Raw genomic sequence first — 25,410 nt, forward strand, 5'->3', positions numbered from 1 at the left:
TGAATTTGAAATTAAAGCAGGTCGACCGATGTATCAGCCGGCTGATGTTTGGGTCTTACAATATCAGCTATTGGCCGATTTCACGTCTTTTGCATTGGAAAGATCTCAGTGCTTTAAAATGAGCCCTCACACAACTTCCCTCCCACAACTGAAAATCAGTTTAAAGTTTGTTCACGTTGGATCGTATTTTATATGTTTTGTGTGGCAGACTTTCGCTTATAATTTTTGTCTTTAAAACAAGCTCCGTCTGAAGTACCTACTAAACATGAATGTCTTACATCAGCCCTCTGCCCCAACAAAGCGCCCCCTGTTGTCACAGAAAACACTGACACCATATAAAGTTTAGAAGCATCATACAGGGGATTACTAGATGAGACATTTGGAAAAAAACAGGCAATAAAAGTCCCCAAAAATCGACATCGACTAGGGCTGGACGATATTGAAGTAACTTGCGATATGGGATACGATATTGCAATGTTTCACTCAACCATTTCAACACGATATGTTCCATTCTAATCAAACACAAATCAACACATTTAACTAAATGAGGACATGTTTAACTAAAACTGAACTTTTATACATTTATAAGTTCCATGCCTCGTTTGTTTTTGTCCAAGTTTGCAAAAAATAATGATGATTGGGGGGTCTTCCATCTTCCCCTGGTGTATCTGGCCAGCAAACCACCCTTGCAACTTCGCTGCCTATGGATCGGAGGCGCCAATACACACTAATAGAATCATGAAGAGGAAGCTAACAGGCTAACAGGCAAAGCTAACTGCAGGCTAGCGCCACTTAAACAGCCAAGTTTGAGTGAAAAAAATTATCTCCATTGTGTAATTGGATGTTCAATATCCCACTCCCCCTTTGTCAGTGTAGTATTTACTCTCGCTGACAATTAATGAGTGAAAAAACGCAACATGCTACAACAACTGCAATGGCACTTATGGCCTCTAGGGGCATGAGTTACAAAGTACTGCCTTAACGTCAACTCATTGCCCATTCATCCAAAAAACACACTGTAGAGGCATGTCACCTGCAGTCGCACACCAAACCTGCCTATGACTACCTTTGTATTCCAGCATCATAGTCCTCCTGTTGTTTAATGACCGTTAATTATGCACAAGGGCCACTCTTTGGGAGCCACTCTATAATAAGCCTCTTGTGAGTGTTCCTTTACTCTCCACAGATGGAGACTTCTCACTAATTAGAGGGGGCTTGTCACCAAAAGGCCATCGGCGTGCTAATTGGGGTGATCCTTGAAAAACACACCTCCGCCACAAGAGCGCTAATAGTGATGCATTTGTTTGACAGAAGCATCAGTGACGACATTCTTCACTTTCAGAACCTTCGGCCTGTACGTTTCTGTTTGGAGACCGCATTCAGCTCATGGAGTAAAAAGATGCGGAAAGACACATTAATGATGAATACAGTTTTAAATCCGCAGCGGTGGTCTCTGTGAAACTACAGTTTAAAATGAGTAACGGATTTCTGTGCTTTTTCTTTGCAAAAGCCGTGTGTGCCATGTGAAGTGTGTCACAGGCCGGTTCTTCGCTCCAGTAGGACACCTGTTACCGGCATGTTGTGATTTAACCTGTTTTCTAAAGTGCACTCTTTGAAATGAGAACACTCCCAGCGTGTAACCATTGGCAATGCGCATCAGGGAGGCTTTTTACACAAGGACTGAGAGTCATGACCCACTTTTTTTCTGGTGCAGCCAAAAGATGTTTGTGTTAATATGAAATTAAGACATAAAAAGGGGAACAAATATGAAAAAAGCACAATATTAGTTTCAACAGCAGTATATTTATTTATTTATTTATTTATTTATTTATTTATTTCTGCTGCACAAGGTTATTTGTGATTAAATCCAACTTTTACACAGTTGCTATTTCTATATAGAGCTATCAATTGAACAATACCATAGAAATACACAATTTTGCTGCTTTTTTACAATGCTTTCATGTGAACACAAACGCAAATATTTCACATTTTAATCTCCCTTGGTTTATTATTGTGGAATACACCAAGAACTAAAGAAATCGGAGCGATTTTGACGTCTCAATCCCAGGCTTTATATGTTTGATTAAGTGTTGGGGCGCCAAAAGTGTCAAACCAACCAATAATCCTTTGTCTACACCACTGTAGAAATGTATGCGTAACACTGCAAGTTGTCACCTACATGAAAAAACACAGACTCTGCAGTTTTCCCATGCTATAATGCAGTCCGCATGCCTGACGGAGCCCTATGTCCTTCCATTATGTCATTAACTCTTTACCCTCTATTCAATTATGTATGGCCCTCTTAGGCTTCACTGCTGATTTGCTTTGTTTCATTTCTCAACACAGCGCACAACAGCAGCTACTTTCTGCTTCATATTGGTCAGACCTGCAGCATATTTCCCTGGGGTCTCCAGATGCAATTTTATGTGCGAGCGGCTCGTAGTGGCAGGCCAGATATTCTCTTAGTACATGGAGGTGCCCACTCACACACATGTACACGTGCAGAGGCATAAACAACACGCACAAGTATAGCATGCCTGTCTGAACCCCTGTGATGTATTATTCAATGCTACAGTCCATGTTCCACTCTTTTGTTAGGGCTTTTTATAGGTTTTCTAGAGAAGTCTGGCAGTTTCAGGTATAGCAGCCGAAATATTTACTCAAGAGTAACATTTATTGTATAGTAAATGTAGTCCCAATATATTTCAAAGCCAATCCAAATAAATAATTTAGTAAGAGTAGTACCTCTCTTTACTGGGGGGATGTCTACAGCTCGTTTCCATGGAGATGTTGACAAAAGGCAGCCAGATTTAAATAGGTTAAGTCCTCATCAAAATATACTTTCTTTCTTTGCTTTTCTGTGTCAGGCATCAGGAGCATATTGTGTATGGCTGGCAACGGAAGAACCCAAAATGTTACTCAGCGTACCTTTAAAATATGGTACGATATGCTTTATTGACCCCAATGGAAATTCAGTTGATCAGCTGCATACATTAGTCACACATATAGCAACAGAAAAAAAGCTAATAAAGAATTAACCACACTTAACCTCTTAAGCCATAACTGCCAATAGGCCAGTGTAACGCCACATTTGAAAGCTGAGACCAACAAAACTGATCTAATCGGATAATTTTCATAGCTTTTTTTTTTGCCTTTTCATCACATTTGTAGCATTTTCGTCGCTTTTGATCACTTTTCTGTTGCTCTTGTGTGGCCTTTTTGTAGCATTTTCGTCACACATTTTTGTCACTTTCTTGTCACATTTTTATCACTTTTCAGTCGAGTTTCTGTCGCTTTGTTGTGGCTTTTTCGTCACGCTTTCGTCACTTTGTCATTGCCTTTTTGTCACGTTTTTGCCGCTTTTTTGTTGCATTTTCTTCCTTGTTTTTGCCTCATTTTTTGACACTTTTTTTCAACACGCTTTTAGATTTGGGTAATGCTGAACTGGAGAAAATATGTTCGGTTAAGGTCGGGGTTAAGAGGTTAAAAGACTGTCAATAAATAGGACAGTGCGGAGAATAGTAAGAAGTGCACTATCGTTCTTCCCACTTTAAAAAGTACAGGTAAAAAAGTACAGTGTGATACTCTTCCAAGCACGATATCTTTCCAAAGTCATTTAAATAAGCGTAGCTAAATACAACCCACTTTTCCTGACAGGCAGTCTCTTCACTGATTGGCTTTTCATCTGGCTGAAGAAGGTGCCCCCCCACACACCACACAACAGCACCACCAAGGCAAACCCCTCTCCACTTCTTCTTCTTCTTAGCATAATCCCAAATCACTGACACGACTTTACACCTCTGTACTCACGTCCCAATTACCAGGCCCCTCTGTAGCGGCGCACGATGCCTCCAGCAGCTCTCATGTCGTCCCACGTGGCATCATTACAGTCAAACAGGCGGCAGAATGGTGTTTGTGTGGTGTTCTCCTCGCAGCCATGTGCCAGGCTGTCTTTCTCTCGCTCCCCTGTCTCTATCGGCGCTTTTACCAATTCATTCTTTTTCATTACCAACGCGTCTACGCCTTTGTGGCTCGGCGTTTCCCCCCCATCACCCCGTTGTCTTTGTTGTTTGATTATATTTTGTTCACGGTTCAGCGTCTGTGCGTGTGGGAATCTGATAAGAGTCTTTTTAAAAAACTTGCTGTCAGCTTTTCTGTCGATCACGCGAAGACAAAAAAAAAAGACAGAAATATGTACCTATCTGAAGCTTCTTTATTTATTTATTTTTTTTAAATCTTTGCCTTTCATGGTTGTGTTCACATGTGGCTTTAGAATATACCGCCCTCAGCAAATAATCATCGTCCACAGCCAGTACTTCAGGCAAACGGCAGCTACATAAGACACTTATTTTGATTAACTGACTTTTAATTATCGCTTATTAATTGACTGAAAGCTAACGCCACTTGTAAGAAAGGGCATTTTACTGGCTCTCCAATTCCCAATTGGTATATAGTTTCCGTTTATCACCACATGCCAAAGCTTGAGATGACCCTTTTTTAATACACTGTACATGTGTTTTCTTGAATGTGTCGAAAAGCCCCTAAAGTGTTGAGATGAACAGTTTTGCTATGAGACTTATAACAATGCATCTGTTTTTTCTATGGCATCACACATGCCATAGAAAAGCTTTCTTCTGTTAGCAAATCATAATTATGGACCAAATGCTTCTGTCTCCAGGTGGGATTACAAAGCACAATGCTATGTTTAAACTAATAACCACATACAGGTATACAAGCTCAGAATAGGCTTACCCTTTCACACTGCAGCACACTGGAGCACAGCCATGTCTGTAAGTAGCATGATCACCTTTGCAGTCTGTGCTGTATCCAAGTTATAGAAATGATCATTATTGGGAATAACGGCGTTGAAGTATAACGGCGCTGTTGATGCCCCTTGGGGCTCACATCATTGTGTCCTCTGCCTCTCCAGGACAGGGGCAACTGCGCACCTTTGTCTGCAGAACCTGTCGCGCATGTCTGACTGTGTTTGAGTGTCGCATCGTGCTCTATGTTCCTCGTGTCCCTGACCCGTGGCTTGTCATCCCCACAGCGATGTATGTGGCCGGTGCAAGGGAGAATCGAGTTGGCAATCATTGATCAATAGTGTTGGAACTTATTTTTAACCCAAAGACTCAGAATCGTTGAAGATGCGTCTTTCCCCCTCTCTCGCTTCGCTCTCCGCTCCAGAGACATTGCAGGCCACTAACTTTCTGTTAGAGCATCTAAACTTATATTTCCTAATTACGTTTTACTTCTGCACAGTAGTACAGCGGTAGCGCTCGTGCTTCACAGCTAGAAGGTCCAGGTTCGACAGGGCCTTTCTGTGTGGAGTTTGCATGTTCTCCCCGTGTCTGCGTAGGTTTCCTCCAGGTGCTCCGGTTTCCCCTACCACTAAAAACATGTACAATAGGTGAATCCCCCAGTCAGGTGTTTCTGATCACCAGCCTGGATCCACATCATGGAGATGGGTCCCTGAGCACCGGCCCACGTTCCTACAGGTCGCTACAGCGGCATTGAGGATGGGTCAAATGCAGAGAATGAATTTCCCTAAGGGGATTAATAAAGTATACCTTAACCTTAAATAGTTACTTCCCTGGTAACAAGTTACTTTAATTATAGAGTAATTCAAAAAAGTAACGTTCCCAACACTGGAAATGATTTATATCATTTGTATTCTTCCAAATCAAGCTCATGTTCTTGTTTAAGGGACCATGTTAAGCTAAATTATTATGAAAAATATTTGTTTTGTTTTTGTTTTGTTCCAACTGTCTTTGGGAAATTATCCCTAAAACTTCACCGAACTCATTCAAATTATCTTCAGTACAAAGCATTTATTTCTCATATTGTTTATGTCTAAACCGCTTCACTCCACTCAGATCCAGTGAATGACAAGTCTAGCCATTTGTGCTCAGAAAAGAAGGGCTGTTTCCCAAACATTATTTAAGGGCCTGAATAAATCATAATAGAAGATTTTATGGAAATAAGCCATGACTCTGTTGTTTTCAAAATGGCCGACGGTGTGCTGTGATTATGCTTTACCTGGATCCATGGCCATCTGTCGTTCTCAGCAGCGGTCCAGGCGTTGACCAGGCCTTTCTTGTTGAGGCGGGCGAAGTACGGGTACCACTTCTGTAAGCCGAAAAGCGCACGGTGGGTGGACGAGGCTGTGATCTGCTGGTTGGAGATGATGCCCCCCTCCATGCCCAGTGGCCCGGAACATTCTGAGACAGAACACAGACAGAGATGTCATTGTTCATGTGGACCAAATGTGAATTCAGATTAACTGGGACACAAATGTCAACTATAATGTCAGTGGTTTTATTCTTTTTGAAACTATATAAAGCATTACTTTAGTCACATCATTTGTATTCGAGACAGCTTTGGTTCTAGTATTGTACATTTTGTACACTTAAATATTTAATTTACTACATAAAGCATTTTGTACGGGCACAGTTTTAGTCTGTAACTATTAAACTTTCAATTCAAGCTTCTTAAACATGTTCAGAATACACATGTTGAAGGTTTTCGTCCAATTCATTTAATTTGATTGAACCAATAAAAATGGTTACACTGTTTAACAGATACAGCAAAACAGAAATATTGTACTACTTTAAAGAACTGCCTCAGTTACTATGTACAGTGTGAATATACACCCTGGCCTTTTATATTCCAAGTTAATAGAATAAGCATGAGCATCATGTGTTTTAAGCCACAGTGTCCTTTACGTGGAACTGCTTTGTATTGCACACGCTAATGTATTTCACAAAATAGACCAAAAAATGATAAAGTCATTCTTATCGAATGAAAGAAGCCATTGTTCAGCAAGATAAGGATTGTGTTTTTTCAATCTAATGGAGAAAGAAGGAAAGAGCAAACCTGTCTCAACAGATGGAAAATGAATTCTGACAATGCATTGGACTTTACAGCTTTGCAATAGAAAACAAACCACATTGTCAACAATGTCATATCCACCATTTAAAAAGGTACCACAAGGCGATGAGATTTTCTTAATTGCTCATTTCCATATAAAACACCAGCCTTTTCTATTAGATCGCTTCAGGTTTTGATAGATTCCTTTCAAAGATTCCTACAGCTCTGGAAGGGTTCAATTAGAAATTGATACGCATGAAAACGAGGCAGTTTTCCTCTGCAATTATAAGTGAACTGAGAGGTAGGCAACATAATGAGGCAGCGAGGTGTGCCAAGTGAACAATCCAAACAGTCTGTCCAAGGGTGGGATCGTTCTCCCCAGCAGATGTCTATAACCTAAATAACATATGCAAATAATGTGTGCACACTTTCCGTCCAAAATATTTATTTTTCCAAGTATCAAAAATCCAATATGATGACAATTCAAAACAATTAAGCCTCAACAAGCCATCACTACCTTCAGTACTATAGTTTAGCAATTGACCAATAACACACAAGTGAAATTAATCCTATTTCTGATAGTTTCTTTAGTCTTTAGTTGTTATGGATGTTTCGGTCTGTAACAGTTATTATAATATATTCACCCAGTTGAATCAAAGTTTTAAGTCGAAGTGCTGCTAAGGTGTTATTACGCCTTACAATATAGTGCCCCTTTTTACCTGCTTAGAAAATCGACATGTTTAATTTTAATTTTGTGTAACTAGACTTGGATCGTGTAACCACTCATGTAACTGTATTCAAAAAGGGAAAACGTGGAAGAGCTTGGTCGCTTCTAACTTCACCCCCGTTTGGCCTCATAGAGGAGAGGAGGACTTTTCTTTTATAAATTGAGATGTAATGTGTGATGTGATATAAAGGGCAATTCAATTAGAAATATACCGTATATGTATAACAATGAAAATGCAGTCTGCTTTAAACTAGCCTTCCCAGTGGCTGATCCTAAACTACAATGTGTATGTGCTCACAGAGAGTGTGAAATGTAATCATGAAGTGTGGGGGGAAAAACTCCACTTGAGACTTGTCCCAAAAGGCCCAGGGCGGAGCAGCCACAAAGTCCAGCCACAGGCACTGGTCTCTCATGCTGGATAAATGTGAAATGCCCATATAAAGTAGCCCTGAAGCAGTGCCTCGAGCAACGGTCACCAAAAAGCTGCGACTTCAACTCGAAATGTACCCTTGCATTTAAAAAGGACAGACCAAACCAACAGAGTACAAAATGGAGGAATTGTGAAGAGGATTGCACTCCACAGAAAAGTCACAAGGAGAATGGAACAATAAAAACAAGTCTGATCCAGCTGCTACAACCAGAGACTCAGGGCTACAGGAGCCGCCTCGGGACACTGAGTAATGTCTGAGGATGGTCCAGGGGGGATGCACCGCGGTACGTCTGTTTGTATATTCACCCAAGTAAATCACTTGGGCCGCAGCACCCTTTCCTTATTGTGTGTGACTCACCATTTGCTACAAGAGGATGGTGTAGGAGTACGGTGAAAACAGCAGTCTCAAAGATACGGTTTCAAAGCTGTTACAACCATATAAAGGGTGTTTAAGGGTTTGTGTTTTAGAATAGAGGTGATAGAGTTCCTAAACAACAATCTTCATCCTGGCTACTATGGTCCACGTCGCAATGTTCACCAAATATTACTCGGCATGTGTTGGGAGAGAAAGAAAAAAAAACCTGTCTTATTTTATTTTTATTTTTTTTGGTGGCTTCATGACTCAAACCTCCTTTGGCTCGACTGAGGAGTATCACAAACCAGTGACAAACTAGTACACTGCTAACCATTGTAACTAAGGTTTAATGATGTCTCTGACCCTTGTTCACTTACACAACCAATGTATCAGAAAAAGAAAGCCCCATATTGACCTTGAGTTGTATTTAGAATACATTTGGCACAATCTTTTGCCAGGAGTCTAGTGCAGTGTTGCATCACGACACATAAGTGCATCAGTGTGTAGCTGTGGGCAGCCTCGCTCCGTAGCCTCAGTGGCTCTCACCTGTGTCACTGATGGCCACTCTTAACGAGCTGCCTGCCAAGCGTCCGTCAGCCGGAGGAGATGCTCGGCCCCCGGGCCCCGGCCTCTGGCCCCTGAGCATACATCAGCCCAGACAGACCCATCACTAACACAAGCACCAGCCTGAGACAGCTGAATCCATCTCTCCCGCATGCCCTACCGGCAGCCTAAACAAATTAGACACCCACTCAAATGAATGCCGACACACCAATACTAATGAGCAGAGGGAGCGGAAAAAGACATAAGTAAAACGAAACAGATGTGGGCCAAACAATGGAGATTCCACAGTCCACACGGCGAGCAAGATGGAGGGAGCTCACCTCCACCTGCATATTAATAAATAAAACAGTCCTCACTGTGTGGACCAGGAGCAGGTACCACATGCTCCCACTCTACATCCTGATTTAGAGCCACTTCTATTCTAACCATATACTTGAGTGTACTCCTTATACTTCAGTATACTCCCTGTACTACAGTACACTCTGCAGACATTTTTCTGTGCTTGTTGATACAATGAAAGTCAAACATTTTGTGGAGGTACTTGAATCCCTGTCAGTAATTGAAAACACATTTTCAGTATCTAAACTTAAACCGCACATAGAGACGTCTTTGGCTGATGGCTTTTCTTAGCCCTAAGATGCCCTTGGTTAATGAGGCTTGCACAGTCATCACCTCTGTTCAGTATTGCGTCTTTAAGTGTCTATTTTGCCATTATCATTGTTTTAAAATGGGAAAGGCTCTGGATGATTACAGCAATAACAACCCTGAAGCAGTGTGGGAAAACTAGAGCTCCCAGCCATGACTGTAGCATACAGTTTATATAGCAATGTGCACATTTTTAGCAGCAGAGCCAGGATTATGATGGTGTGTATATTATAAATACATTTGCAACAAAATGTATATATTCAAAGAAACACTTTGAATATCTGCAGTAACTGTATTTATCTAGTTATGTGTTTTATTACAGTAATATAACTTCAGTCATGTGAAAATGTCTAAAAAGTGTTCATTTATTGGGCTTTACATTTCTATGTTAAACCCAATATTTGCTGTGACAATTAAGTTATAATAAATACCATGGGTCAGCATTTGCTGCAGACTTTTAAAATGTGGAAAAGTTTGTAACTTAAACATGTTGACAGATATAATGATTTTGTGATTTGTTCTGCGTATATCGAAATCCACAGATAAACAAATCTGAGCATCATTAACTAAATAATGGTGCTTTGCCACATGTTTTTGTCCCTCATCCGTTTCTGGCAAAAAGTCAAACGTTCCCACATTTCAGTACAGGCTGGATACAGGTCATGACTGAACTAAGGAGAGGAACATTTGTATTTACCCTGCGTGAGACAAAATTAGATCCTAAAGTGTTCCTAGATAAAAAGACGATAAAAAGAGTCAACAATTGTACTAAAAACACAGGAACATGAGTTTGATATAGCATAATTTCAAGATAAAAAAGGATCTTTACAATGAATTTCCGACAATAGTATCATATTTACATCAACAACGGTAGTGTCTCAATCAGGGGTGGCGAACACGTGGCTCTCGAGCCGCATGTGGCTCTTGGCCAATCAGAGTGCGGCTCTTTGCATGACTGGAGATGTTTAATACAATGCAGCTCTTTGCAAAATAATTGGTGAATATTTACCATAAAACAGTCTTTAAGAATCTTGACTAACAATCCAACCATAGTCCTACAGACCCTGTTTCCATCTCTACATGAATGAGAGTCCGTATCTCTCTCCTTTTCAAGGCGGCGTGTAAAAGGTGCCCGTGCAGCGGGATGTAGGTTAAACAACGGGCAGGCAGATCGTGGCACTGGGATCTGCTTCTGTGCTTTTCGGTTCCTGATCAGCCTACTCTTTATTTGGTTGAATTTGACCTCATATTCACAGAAAAATATCTAAATTGGGAAATGGAAAAAGCGGAGCTCTAATGAAGTATATGATGCGAAGCGCAACATCGTAACGCGGAAATACGCAAAGTCATTGACTTTTCTTTCACACGTGACAGTAACTGTAAAAATGCAACATAAAACAGAATCTCAGACGTCCTCCAGAGGCTCCTGAAGTTTTTGAACTTTGTGCAGCCTTGAGTGCGTTCTCTGCACAGTCCAGTCAGGACCGAGCTGCAGGCACTGAGCCACAGGCCAGGGGCCAATCAGAGAAGGGGGCTCCGTGGGCAGGGCCCCATATACAAACACACCCCAGGTGAGGAGTAAAACCATTAAATCTAACACAATTATTGAACAAAATAAAGCAAAAGGCCAGGTATAAAGTTATAGTTTATTGTGATTATATATAACGGTCACTTTCTGTTTAATCACAATAAACTACCGCCCCTGGATCTCGCTAATGGTCGGTGCCTTTGTGGCTCTTCACAGGATCAAGGTTGAAAATTTCGGCTCTTGGTCTCTGACTAGTTGGCCACCCCTGGTCTAAATGGTATAAAGCAAAATTGTCTTTTGTAAAGGTGTGTGAAATGTTCAATTCATTTCAAGCTGACGTATAGTACATGCTCTTGCCTTGTAAAGGGAGTTGAGAGTTCATTTAAATGGTAATTAAGAAAGAAGTCAGCAGAAGTCTGTTTAACAGAGTATGTTTGAGGTGCAAACAGCTGTAGCAGACACTCACTGTACTGGCAGTTGTGGCCCATGTATTCCCCAGGGCATTCGCAGGAGTAGTTGGCCACCAGGTCCGTGCAGATGCCTCCATTCTTGCAAGGTTCCCGTTCACACTCATTAATATCTGGAAGAAACACAAAATGCACAAAGCTGAATTCATTTATTCTGTGTGGACGTGGGGAAAATTAAAAAGGCTCTTCCTCATTAGAATGCATTGGTAGAGAGGCAATATTGAATTTTCTCTGTTGGTTACTTGATTCTGTCTGACCGCGTGAAAGCTCATAAAGATACAGGAGCAGGAAAAGCAATTCATTAAGAGGCTTCTATTGTGATGTTTGAATACAGTGTTTGTTAAATTGCATTATCCTTATGACTTGTTACAAATGATCCGGTTTCGCATTCATGCTGATCCTTGCACATTTGCAATTACTGAAGATTTACTGCCACGAAAAAAAAATTTAAGGACAAAAATGTTTAGGCAAATTTATATCACAAACTAAGCATGTCCTCCTAATCCGTGTACCTTTCGATCATTAGTTATTCCGTTTCAAAATAAAATCAGAAAAACAACATTTCCATTTGTTTTTTGATTTTTTCCCTTTCTAAACTTGAATTAGCAAAAAGAAATCTTGTATACGTCAATAATCCGTGTACCTTTCGATCATTAGTTATTCCGTTTCAAAATAAAATCAGAAAAACTAATTATGTGGTTGTTTTATTGTATTTCCACTTTCTAAATTAAATTGGAAAGGCAAAAAATTCTAAATAAAATATTGACCCATTTCTTTGCTCTGCAGTGGAAACAAACACTGCTAAAACAACTTCCGTTATTTGGTTCACTACTGCTTCGGTTTGATTTGCTACTGGAAATGATGAGTAACTTTTTCTCTGCCTCTCTCTCCCTCGCGCAAGAGGGAAACAAAAACAAACTTAAGCAAAAGAGGTCGAGCTTCAACGCGATCTCCTCTGTAACCGTTGTTTATTATGTCATTAGGACTTTTATTTCTCAAACTCGTTGCTGCTCACTTTGAGCTCCTCGTGGAGCTGCAGCAGCAGCAGCCGAGGTGACCGGGGCGGAGGAGGAGGCAGTGTGCGGTGATGTCGCTTCGGAGGCGGCCGAGAGCGGAGCTGAGCGAACAGGTGGAAGATGTGAGTGTCGGGGCTCCTGTATCCGCCTCTCACTCACGGACTCCACGCGCGTTTTTCTCTCCCATGGCCCGGGAGAGCTGGTGCTGGGAGCGTTCGGGAGCTCTCTCTCTGTTTCCCCAGAGCCGCGCTCTAAAACCCTTTCCCGTCGTGCATTCCCAAACTGTCCCTCTGCCACTCCTCTCTCCGTCCACCACTTCAGCAGTGACTTTTGTTTTGCAAAGTAATCATGCACAACTAAAGTGACGAAGAGGAATAAAAAAATATATAATGACGCGCATACCCGTCGCTATGGGCGGGCCATAGGGGGCCGTGCCCGTCCCCCAAGATGCTTGTGCCCCCCAGACACAGATGTGTTGTAGTCTACGTGATACGCAGGTATACGCCGTGTAACCACGAGAAGCCACTACGAATTGGGCAAAGATAGGCGACGCATCACTCGTTTGCGCAGTGTTACTTTTGCGCTTTCTGCCCGATAAGACCAGCCCAAACTCCACAACAAGTAACTATTTCCTCCCCTGACACCGAGAGAGGGGACCGGCGGCATTTCATCCCTCTCTCTCTTTCTCTGGCACGGTTCCCTCTAAGCTGCGCTCAATTGCGCACGGCTCCCGTGTTGTTTGGGCACAAAATAAAATATAGCTGATATGATAGAGGAGTATTAACGATCATCCTCCGCTCTGAGAGTCCACGATGTCGCCTCTTTATGCTCATTTCCCCGTCCCGGCTCGTGAGAGGCAAAGGCAGTGACAGGAGCTCGTGTGTATTTTACTACAAAGCGCTGAAGTCCGCCGAAAAGACTCCGCGTTCCAAGTGTGCGTTTTACACTCAGACACTGGAACTTTAGTGAAGCTGAGAGAGACTGAAAAGTGGACGCGGCCACAGCACTGACCGAGCCATATTCAGGGTCCAACAACGGTGGCACGAGTGTGGGGGTGTGTGTGGGGGGAGTGTGGGGGTACAGGCGCTCGTTCTACAGCCCCAGAGTCCGGTCGTTTTCCACGCTCAGAAACGTGTTTTCGTTGCATCGGCGCAATATTCTGCACAAACGCAAGGCCCAGCTCATTCAGCTGCTTTTGAAAAGGACCTCACTCTCATAAATTCAAGTTTGAGTTGAAGGATGTGTTGATGAGGAGGTTCAACTCAGAGAAACGCCACCTGCAACTTACTGACGTTTCCGCCACGAGGACTCATGTTGCAGCTGTAGTCGGTCTGGTCATATTTGCTGTTGATTATGTTTAATGTAATGATGAGTGTGCGCCAGGGCTACGTGAATACCATATGAAAAATATGTATTTAATAGTGAATGTGCCCCCCCGTGGATTTCATATGCCCCCCTTAAGACTGACGTCTGGCGACGGGACTGATAACGCGTGTGTCTCCTCCTGGCGCCTGCAGCTGCATTTCCCCGTGTTCGCGCTGCTTTCCGCCGGCTTCAGTGTCGCTGCCACAGGGCCAGGACCGCACGACTCGCAAAAAATATCAAACATGTTTGAAAACCTTGCGACCGTGCGATTTTCACTCGTACGTTCGTCGTGAGCAGCTCTTCGTGGCTCGTAGCCCCTGTACACTGCACGACAGAGACGCACAGTGTCTGCCCAGCTTTTTAAAGTTGTTTTCCAAGCAGAATCTCCTCACGGATATTTCTGAACAACCATTCCCTCCGTGGTAATATAAAGCATCTCTGATCTCTGCATGTGTTGCCCAATTTTTAAAAAGTATCTGCATAAAACTTTCCAAACAAGTGTAGGAGCGGCTCTGAGCTGAGGTCTCTCCTCACTTCCGGTGTCGCAAACAATAATAAAACGAAATAATAGTAACGTCATAATTTTGGGGGGAATTTAAAACAACTAGAGCCAAAACAAACACATTGACATTGACGTTTACAAGATTTCTTTTTCTAATTCAAGTTTAGAAAGGGAAAAAAACAAAAAACAAATGGAAATATTGTTTTTCTGATTTTATTTTGAAACGGAATAACTAATGATCGAAAGGTACACGGATTGTCAATGTCAATGAGTTTATTTTGGCTCTAGTTGTTTTAAATTCCCCCCAAAATTATGACGTTACTATTATTTCGTTTTATTATTGTTTGCGACACCGGAAGTGAGGAGAGACCTCAGCTCAGAGCCGCTCCTACACTTGTTTGGAAAGTTTTATGCATATACTTTTCAAAAATTGGGCAACACATGCAGAGATCAGAGATGCTTTATATTACCACGGAGGGAATGGTTGTTCAGAAATATCCGTGAGGAGATTCTGCTTGGAAAACAACCTTAAAAAGCTGGGCAGACACTGTGCGTCTCTGTCATGCAGTGTACAGGGGGCTACGACCCACGAAGAGCTGCTCACGACGAACGTACGAGTGAAAATCGCACGGTCGCAAGGTTTTCAAACATGTTTGATATTTTTTGCGAGTGGTGCGGTCCTGGCCCTGTGGCAGCGACACTGAAGCCGGCGGAAAGCAGCGCGAACACGGGGAAATGCAGCTGCAGGCGCCGGGAGGAGAGGACACACGCGTTATCAGTCCCGTCGCCAGACGTCAGTCTTAAGGGGGGCAAATGAAATCCACGGGGGGCACATTTACTATTAAATAAATATTTTTCATATGGTGTTCATGTAGCCCTGGCGCACACTGATCATTACATTAAACATAATCAACAACAGCAAATATGACCAGACCAACTACAGCTGCAACATGAGTCCTCGTGGCGGAAACGTCAGTATGTTGCAGGTGGCGTTTCTCCGAGTTGAACCTCCTCATCAACACATCCTTCAACTCAAACTTGAATTTATGAGAGTGAGGTCCTTTTCAAAAGCAGCTGAATGAGCTGGGCCTTGCGTCTGTGCAGAATACTGCGCCGATGCAACGAAAACACGTTTCTGAGTGTGGAAAACGACCGGACTCTGGGGCTGTAGAACGAGCACCTGTACCCCCACACCCCCACACCCCTCACCACCGTTTTTGGACCATGAATATAGCTCGGTCAGGGCTGTGGCCGCGTCCACTCTTCAGTGTCTCTCAGCCTTCACTAAAGCTCCAGTGTCTGAGTGTAAAACGCACACTTGGAACACGGGCTCTTTTCGGTGGACTTCAGCGCTTTGTAGTAAAATACACACGAGCACCTGTCACTGCCTTTGCCAAAGAGCCGGGACGGGGAAATGAGCATAAAGAGGCCGACATCGTGGACTCTCAGAGCGGAGGATGATCGTTAATACTCCTCTATCATATCAGCTATGTTTTATTTTGTGCCCAGACAACACGGAAGACGTGCGCAATTGCGCACGAGCGCAGCTTGGAGGGAACCATGCCAGAGAAAGAGAGAGAGGGATGAAATGCCGCAGGTCCCCTCTCTCGGTGTCAGGGGAGGAAATAGTTACTTGTTGTGGAGTTTGGGCTGGTCTAATCAGGCAGAAAGCGCAAAAGTAACACTGCGCAAATGAGTGATACGTAGCCTATCTTTGCCCAATTTGTAGTGGCTTCTCGTGGTTATACGGCGTATACCTGCGTATCACGTAAGACGACACCACATCTGTGTCTGGGGAGGCACAAGCATCTTGGGGGACGGGCACGGCCCCCTATGGCCCGCCCATAGCGACGGGTATGCGCGTTATTATATATTTTTTTATTCCTCTTCGTCACTTTAGTTGTGCATGATTACTTTGCAAAACAAAAGTCACTGCTGAAGTGGGGTGGACGGAGAGAGAGTGGCAGAGGGACAGTTTGTGAATGCACGACGGGAAAGGGTTTTAGAGCGCGGCTCTGGCGAAACAGAAAGAGAGAGCTCCCGAACGCTCCCAGCACCAGCTCTCCCGGGCCATGGGAGAGAAAAAGGCGCGTGGAGTCCGTAAGTGAGGCGGCTACACGAGCCCCGACACTCGCATCTTCCACCTGTTCGCTCAGCTCCGCTCTTGGCCGCCTCCGAAGCGACATCACCGCCCACTGCCTCCTCCGCCCTGGTCACCTCAGCTGCCGCTGCAGCAGCTCCACGAGGAGCTCAAAGTGAGCAGCAACGAGTTTGAGAAATAAAAGTCCTAATGAAATAATAAACAACGGTTAAAGAGGAGATCGCGTTGAAGCTCGACCTCTTTTGCTTAACTTTGTTTTTGTTTCCCTCTTGCGCGAGGGAGAGAGAGGCAGAGAAAAAGTTAGGCTACTCATCATTTCCAGTAGCAAATCAAACCGAAGCAGTAGTGAACCAAATAACGGAAGTTGTTTTAGCAGTGTTTGTTTCCACTGCATAGCAAAGAAATGGGTCAATATTTTATTTAGAATTTTTTGCCTTTCCAATTTAATTTAGAAAATGGAAATACAATAAAACAACCACATAATTAGTTTTTCTGATTTTATTTTGAAACGGAATAACTAATGATCGAAAGGTACACGGATTCCTCCTGTCAAGGTAGTGGCTGTTTGTTTGTTTGTTTGTTTGTTTGTTTGTTTGTTTGTTTGTTTGTTTGTTGTTTGTTTGTTTGTTTGTTTGTTTGTTTGTTTTTTCGCGGACAATGGAAGCCGACTTCATACGAATTTTCCTGACACCACAAGATGAGTGTTATTGTTTCAGTGATGCAGATTGCATAATTATAAATCTTCAGGCTGGAGAGCAGCACCTTCATAACAACAGATTTATGACCACATATTCAGGTCCCTGAGCATTTCGAGATTCTATGGTTGGAAGATAATTTAACAACTAAATCCATGTGCTGCTAGCACGCATAAATGTCCTTTAATTCAAACAGTTTTCTCTGATTGTGCTGTGCTATGGTCTGCACATCCACCATATACTCACAGATTGACATAGTTCTTGCTCCTTTGGCAAAACTTCACAAAAAAATGTAAAAGAAAGAAGAATCGGACCATCTCTTTATGAACTCATAAACCATGCAGCCTTGAAAGTCCTCACCTTCCTTTTCTAAAAAAAAAGTTATGCTAAAACAACTTTATTGTTATTCCATGTCTGTCCCACACAGTGACACCCTGCCAACTTGCATTGGCAACATGCACTAGTCATAGTTTGCCAAACCTAAATTCTATCTTTTAGGATTTTAGCCTTGCTTCTCCTCTGGGATAAAACAAATATATATATAAGAGAAGCTGAAAATCATTTACTCACTGTAAAGCTCATGCAGGTCAGACTGCGAGACCTAAGTGCAAGTATGATAAAGGGCACTGTGTGTGCTGTGGAGTTACCTTTGCCTCCCACAGATGCTGCTGAAGGATAGAGACACAGCGCTCCATGTCAAGAGAAGTGGAAAAAAAATATCTAAATGTGATTTTCAGATGAGCAATAGTTTTCAGATTTGCAATTTAAATGAAGATTCGGTTAACAGTGCCAATTTTAAGGAGATAATTTGAGAGAAGACTGGAAAATGGACTGCTAAACCTGCAAAGTCCTCAAAGGTTTTGAATATTTCTACAAAGTCTCGGTGAGTCACATTTTAGAGTTAGCATGTTCTGTTTGTTCTGAACAACGATGAAAATACAAAAATCTCATGCTTTTCACAACGTGTAAAAAAGTCAAACAACAACAGGTTTTATTTAACAGCCTATGGAGAAATGATGCAACCTGAATAATTGCAGCATTTGCAATATCAAACAACAATATTGACTATTGCAGTGTACTCCATATTGCACTTCTCTTTACCCTTGGATTTAAGAAGCAAACCTCTCCAATATTTCTTTTTTTTTTTTTTTTTTGCAAATATCTAATGGTTTCCACACTTGCCTGAAGCAGTCACATAACTTTTAATCCTCTTCAACGTGCCCCGAGTTCCTTAGCGACTCACAGGTACGATTTGGCTTCATGAATATGTAACTAGGTCTGCGATTTGGAAAGCTTAAGAAAGTGAAATATGATTAGAATAAGTCTGTTACAGGGCTGCATCTCCAGATTTAATCTCCACTATCTAGGAAAGTCACCCGCACGCTGTTGGTTATATCTTCAAATATCTCTGAATGGGTAATGCTTTGGGGAGAAAACTTAGAAGTTTTTATATGTACACAGTGGGCTATAAATTTAATTCAAGATGAAAAGAGTCTATTCAGGATGTGTTATATGGTCTACTGTTTTTAATGTGATATTATTATTATTATTACTACTACCACTGGTTGATATTTATCTTTGTGTGCAGCTCTCTAAAGTTGGACTGGAGCAAATGGATCAGATCTGAGTGAGTGGGCAGCTTGGAAACATTTTGTGCTCAGTTAATGTGTTGATATAGTTCTGATATAATTGTGCTGGTCAGAGTAACAGAGTGTCCAAGGAGCTGGAAGATAATGGTTAGAGAAAGCGAGGGAGAGACAGAGAGCGAGAGAGAGAAAGGGAGAGAGAGAGAGAGAGATGAGACAGAGAGGGATGGAGAGAGACAGAGAGAGAGCGAGAGAGGGAGAGAGAGAGAGAGAGAGATGAGAGAGATGAGAGAGACAGAGACAGGGAGTGAGAGAGGGAGAGAGGGAGAGAGAGAGCGAGAGAGAGAGATGAGAGAGATGAGAGAGACAGAGACAGGGAGTGAGAGAGGGAGAGAGAGAGCGAGATGAGACAGAGAAGGATGGAGAGAGACAGAGAGAGAGCGGGAGAGAGAGAGAGAGAGAGAGAGAGATGAGAGAGACAGAGACAAGGAGTGAGAGAGGGAGAGAGAGAACGAGATGAGACAGAGAGGGATGGAGAGAGACAGAGACAGGGAGTGAGAGAGGGAGGGAGAGAGAGAGAGAGAGAGAGAGAGAGAGAGAGAGATGAGAGAGACAGAGGCAGGGAGTGAGAGAGGGAGAGAGAGACAGAGCAAGATACAGAGAGAGAGAGAGAGAGCAGGAGAAAGAGAGACAGAGAGAGAGAGACAGAGAAAGCGAGGAAGAAAGCGGGAGGGAGAGAGAGCGAGAGGGAGGAAGGGAGACAGAGAGAGAGAGGGAGAGAGAGAGAGACAGAGAGCGAGAGGCAGAGAGAGAGAGAGGGAGAGAGAGAGGGAGAGAGAGAGAAAGATAAAGGGAGACACAGAGAGAGACAGAGAAAGGGAGGAAGAAAGCAGGAGGGAAAGAGAGAGAGAGAGACAAAGAGAGGGAGGGAGAGAGAGCGAGGGGAGAGAGACAGAGACAGGGAGTGAGAGAGAGCGAGAGAGGAAGAAAGTGGGAGGGAGAGAGAGTGAGAGGGAGGGAGAGAGAGAGAAAGACAGAGAGAGAGAGAGAGGGACGGAGACAGAGAGAGAGGGAGAGTGAGAGACAGAGAGCGAGAGGCAGAGGGAGAGATAGAGAGAGTGAGAGAAAGATAAAGGAAGACACAGAGAGAGACAGAGACAGGGAGGAAGAAAGCAGGAGGGAAAGAGAGTGAGAGAGACAAAGAGAGGGAGGGAGAGAGAGCGAGGGGGAGAGAGACAGAGACAGGGAGTGAGAGAGAGCGAGAGAGGGAGAAAGAGAGACAGTGAGAGAGAGCGAGAGAGGGAGAAAGAGAGACAGAGAGAGAGAGACAGAGAAAGCGAGGAAGAAAGTGGGAGGGAGAGAGAGTGAGAGGGAGGGAAAGAGAGAGAAAGACAGAGAGAGAGAGAGAGAGGGACGGAGACAGAGAGAGAGGGAGAGTGAGAGACAGAGAGGGAGAGATAGAGAGAGTGAGAGAAAGATAAAGGAAGACACAGAGAGAGACAGAGACAGGGAGGAAGAAAGCAGGAGGGAGAGAAAGGGAGAGAGAGGCAGACAGAGAGACTTGAGAGAGAAACAAATACTTTGATTTTGTGGCTGGAGTTAGTTATATAAGTTGGCCTGCAAAAGCCACACACAGAGTCAAGGCAATAACATGAATGAGAAAAATATTTGATGAGGGAAAGAGCCCTTTGTGAGTGGAGCTTGCTGCATGCCAATCCATTTGGAGTTGCAGGTCACATTGTGTGCTAGAATAAAATATGTCAAGAAGGAAGTCTCCTGCAGGGTGCAACAAAAGAACTTTTCATAGCTGTAGCCAGATGAGACTGACAAGAGCAACGTCAAAGTGGTCTGTTCAAATGTCAACCACGGGGTCCAATTACTGCATTTATCCCGGCTGTGAGGATACAATTACTTAGCACTTATGCGCATTTCGATGGGTTTTGATTGTTAAAACAAGGCTTCCAGAGATTCACATAGGCTTAAATAATAGTTTTGTTTTTATCTGAGCTTTTTGTTTGTATTGTTTCGATTAGTTATTTCAATTAAAGCCATGTTTAATAGGTCTCCAGCTAATATGGACAGAATTGTGGCTACAAAGAAATGGCAAAGAAACCATTTTAAAAGCGTCATCTCATTGTAAGCTGAACGGCGGGTGAAAATCCTTGCAGTAATTTATTTATAAGGTTGATACATTTCAACCCAGCAGGGTCTTAATCAGGCACATGATCATCATGAGCAAGTGACTCTGCTGGAAATAGCTTCTTGGTGGTCCCATTGAAAGGCAATGGATTAGAATAGGGCCATAGACAGCAACTTTGTCAGGAGATGTACCCAATGACTAGTTCAGTTTAGATACTGTGGCCATAGTTAGACAGATAAATACATGATAACAGAGTCCGGTCAGTTATTAGATCTTTTTGTGCGCATGGCCATCTGGAGCCAATCACAGCGTGTCCAGCTCTGTCATTAACGGGGTGGATGTGGGCGGTCCTGGGTATCTTGTCACCGCCTAAGTGCTAACTCTAATCACATTGAAAAATATGCAGCAATCAGCAGCAATTCTTTGTGGCTGATTAAAATAACTATGATGATTTAAACCAACATCATATCTTAATAACGGGTTCCTGTGTTGTGTCATATACTGGAGCCCCAGAGGAAATGAGCGGCTGCGGGACAATCAGATGTAATTGCGAAAGCCAAAAGTGCCGGCGTGCACAAATATAATCGCATTTGAAATGAATTGACAAACTAATTGGTGAGGCACGTTGTGTTTTCGCATCGCATGTGAACACTGAATCCACAGCATGAAAAGCACTCTAAAGATTTTAAGGGAAATTATAAAACAACAAGCCAAATAGAGCTGAACCCTCATATTATTCTATACTGGAATAGACACCAGATCAGATATTTCATGTAATCTACTTGAGGTTATTTTATTAATGGATACTGCAAGTATGTTTTACAGACAGCTTACAGACCACACAAAACCAAAATAAACATAAAAGTCCTTCCAGCACATCGGGCCGCTGTGTTATCCCAGTCACATAGATAAGCCAGGTTCTGTACTTGCCACCGACGGGATCAACTGCAAAGGTTAGGGAAGCAGGCACAGCCACTCAAATAGCCCGAAGCGAAACATAGCCAAGCAATAACAAAACACAGTAAACATTCTAAAGGTTTTTGCTTCCCTTTTAAGAAAGGCCATCAGCCCCTAGGAGCTCAACACAGGGAGTGACACGCTCAAGTAGTGTACGTGTAGTCAGTGGATCAGGTGGGAGGAGCACAGAGAGGAGGTAAAGTAAACTACATTTAGCATACTTTTATGCTTGAAGTCCAAGTACTTCAATGACAACAAATATTTTATGTGGAAATTCACAACTTTGCAAAAAACTATCCGAGCAGAACAAACGTGATCATTTTGTTTTCGAGCTAGAACTGAACAAACACAAAGATCTATTGGCTCAGTCTCACAGCAGTAATGAGAAATTGCCCAGATTTAGCTAGGACCGGGCAATGAATCGAATTTTAATCTAATGGAGATTTTAATAAAGGTCGATCACGATAACTAGGGAGGCACCGATACCACTTTTTCTAAAACCGATACGAGTACGAGTACTTGGATTTAAGTACTCGCCGAAACCAAATACCGATACGAGTACAAGGCCTTTTCTTCAACATTCTTCTTCTTCTGGTTTATAATTAGTAAATTTACTCATTTACATTTCCTTAAGTAAAGTAGGCTACACATTTAAGAGCAGTTATATTAGAATTGTGCTGATCCCATTTATTTTTATTTTCATTCAATATCATTTTTAATTTTTATTGCACTGTCCATCATAGACAGAAAAGCCCATGTCTAAAAGCTCCCCAATGCCTGTGCTTTATTCATTTATCTATTTTTATTTAACAATAGTATTGAGATGTTACTTAAATGGTCTCTTTTCGTCTTTACTTCAGCTCCGTGTGGATTTTCTCGTGTGTTTTGTAGCAACTTAGCGAGCAGCTACAGCGTTTTCATTGTTCTGCTGCAGCTCATTTTCGCTCAATATGGACATACTGTATCTCTTTTATTTTGATTTTCTGAGGACTTTTTAGTCGCTGGGTTAGTTTTTCAGATGAATAAAGCCCTGGGCATAACGGCGCCAGAATGGCCAAAACTGCTACTCGCGAGTTAGCAACATTAGCCTGTATGTTGTAAACACGGCAGACTCCACGCTGCAGCACTAACAACATGTAGCTCTGGTTAAATCCAGCACAGACTCTGATTTAGGGAGTGTAATTTGTAATAAAGTCAGCTCTATGTGGAATATTGTATTTCCACTAAAGAATTCTCCAGTTTGTTGCTTCTTCTCTCCTCAGCTGAGAGGTGCGCCTCGTAGGAGCGCTGGCCGCACGTCAAATGGTATCGGTTTCTGGTATCGGGACCTCATGAATGAGTACGAGTATGAGTACAAGCATGTGGTATCGGCCCGATACCCAATACTGGTATCGGTATCGGTGCATCCCTAACGATAACCGTGTGGTGCGTTTTAATCGAGGAGAATCGGCCAGACCTGTATATGGACGGCGCAATGCTGCAGCGCCTGTCAGGTCAATCACAGGGGAACACTTGGCCCAAACAAACAGGAGCAGGGGTGTCGAAGTCGTTTAGGTCGTGGGCCGAAATTCAGCCCCCACGGCGGGTCGCAGGCCGCACATAGTGTAAGGATTGTTAATAAATAACGGCTTAAGCTTATTGTGCTTTATCAGTCAGTGTCACATGTTTCTCAAAGTGCTACATAAAGTCATTATTCATTCACATATGATGGCAGAAAGTTACTAAGGTAGCCACAGCCGCCCTGGGGCAGACTGACCATTTACCACGTGGCTATAATATGCTGTTTATATCCTCATCTCTTATTGTGTCAGCGTCTTCTGCTGAACACATGTGGAATTCTTTCCTTTTTTTAATTTAAGCTGCCCCCTAGTGGCTGGAGTGAGCAAACTGGTTATTTCTTTAAAAATCCATAACTCCGGCACAGCAATGGGCTAGAGACTTACTTTTTTTTACATGCTCAGGTATTCATGCTCCTCAAAGGAAAAAATAATCTCACACATGTGTCAAGGTCAAGGCCTGCGGACCAGGATGCGTGGACAGGGATGAAGAGTTTAAAACTATCGATCGCTATTTGGACCATGTGGATTTGTTTTGAGGCTGCAGCGGTGGATTCGCTGGACTTCTAACAGTGAATTGTAAGTTTGATTGTCTTTTTTTACTAAAAAATGCGCGGTTTACTCATTTCTTTATGTAAATAGTTTACATTCTTCAGACATTCCAATTTTTTGCGTCTCCTTTGCAGATGTTTGTGTGTTGCCAGGTGAAAGGGTGACATGGGAGAAGTGTGGAGTTTGTTTTTGCTGACGAGTTAGCTGCAGTTTTCAGTTTGGCTGCAGCATCGGTTTAAATGCATGGAAAGACCACATTTATTGTATTTATATGTTAAACAAAAAAAAAGAATCGAAAATCGAGATCAATATGGGGAAAATAATCGTGATATTTTTTTTTTTTTCATAATCACCCTGCCCTAGATTTAACCCAATACCTGTGATATATGCTCTGTCCAATCCTACTACTGTGTTTCAAACTCTTTCCAACACCTTATGAACGTCCTGATGTTTTCAAGAAGAAGAATTTAATGATAACTAGACTGCTATCCAATCCGTGACAAAATGTATTTCATCATCCTATGAGAAAAAAATGGGTGCAGCCCCTTCAACTGTGTGTTGTTGTCTTTTTTGTTTTCTTGTTACTTCTTGTGCCACAAAAACAATTATTTTTAGTAATGCTCAGTGTAATCTATCTAATTACAACAAAAGACTAGTCTCATAAAAGGGTACAAAAATCTGAAAACAACACCCAAGGCCAATCAAACAAATTCATAATTGCAAAACAAAAAAACAACAAAAAAAACTTATCGGCAGAGGTTATTACTAAGGAAGCAAAGTCAAAATGAATCGTACATGAGCTGAGAATAGCTGTTTTCAAATTGAAAGCCTCTGGTTTGCCTTTGGTCTTGTTCTGAAGCTCTGCGCTTTACTGGTTGTCTCGCTGCATGGCCCGGCTGCTCCATCGCTCCGTAAGAAGTGTCTGAGTCTGCCAATAATGAGAGCAATGAAAAGTGCTGTGTGTCAGGGACTTACCCCGGCGATGGCATTAAATTGGCTGGAGTGTGTCAGGGGACCAGAGACGGGGTGTGTGTGTGTTTGTTGGCGGGTCAGTTCGCTGGGCTGTCCTGACCTGAGCATCCTGCACCTGCTCTCTCCCCCCGCCTCCCTCTTTCTCCTCCCCTCTCTCTCTTTCTCCTCCCCTCTCCCTCTTTCTTTTTCCGCCTTTAACCAGTTCATTGCGCTGCAGAGATGACGTGTCAAAGCAGTCCCTGGAGAAATGTTGATGAGTTGAAAGCAATTAAGGCGAAGAAACAGTGACAGCCATAACCATCAGACCAATTTAACGTGACAACCATGACACACAGTGTTTTTTTAGGACTGTTGGAGAATTTGATTGACCATTTTGGCAACA

At 42.7% G+C, this 25,410-nt stretch overlaps 1 protein-coding gene across 2 annotated transcripts in view; it reads right to left on the reverse strand.

Annotated features, from left to right (window-relative positions):
- The window catches only part of edil3a (EGF-like repeats and discoidin I-like domains 3a), a 122,271-nt gene that overhangs the window by 35,113 nt on the left and 61,748 nt on the right, over positions 1 to 25,410 (reverse strand). For both annotated transcript variants that reach the window (XM_079577203.1, XM_079577202.1), the window contains exons 4-5: positions 11,586 to 11,699; positions 6,040 to 6,221 (exon numbers count right to left, since the gene is read on the reverse strand). In XM_079577203.1, the coding sequence (XP_079433329.1) occupies positions 6,040 to 6,221; positions 11,586 to 11,699 (296 nt within the window). The remainder of the gene's footprint in view (positions 1 to 6,039; positions 6,222 to 11,585; positions 11,700 to 25,410) is intronic.

The sequence above is a fragment of the Gobius niger genome, assembly GCF_951799975.1.
Source record: "Gobius niger genome assembly, chromosome: 1".
Lineage (NCBI taxonomy): Eukaryota > Metazoa > Chordata > Actinopteri > Gobiiformes > Gobiidae > Gobius > Gobius niger.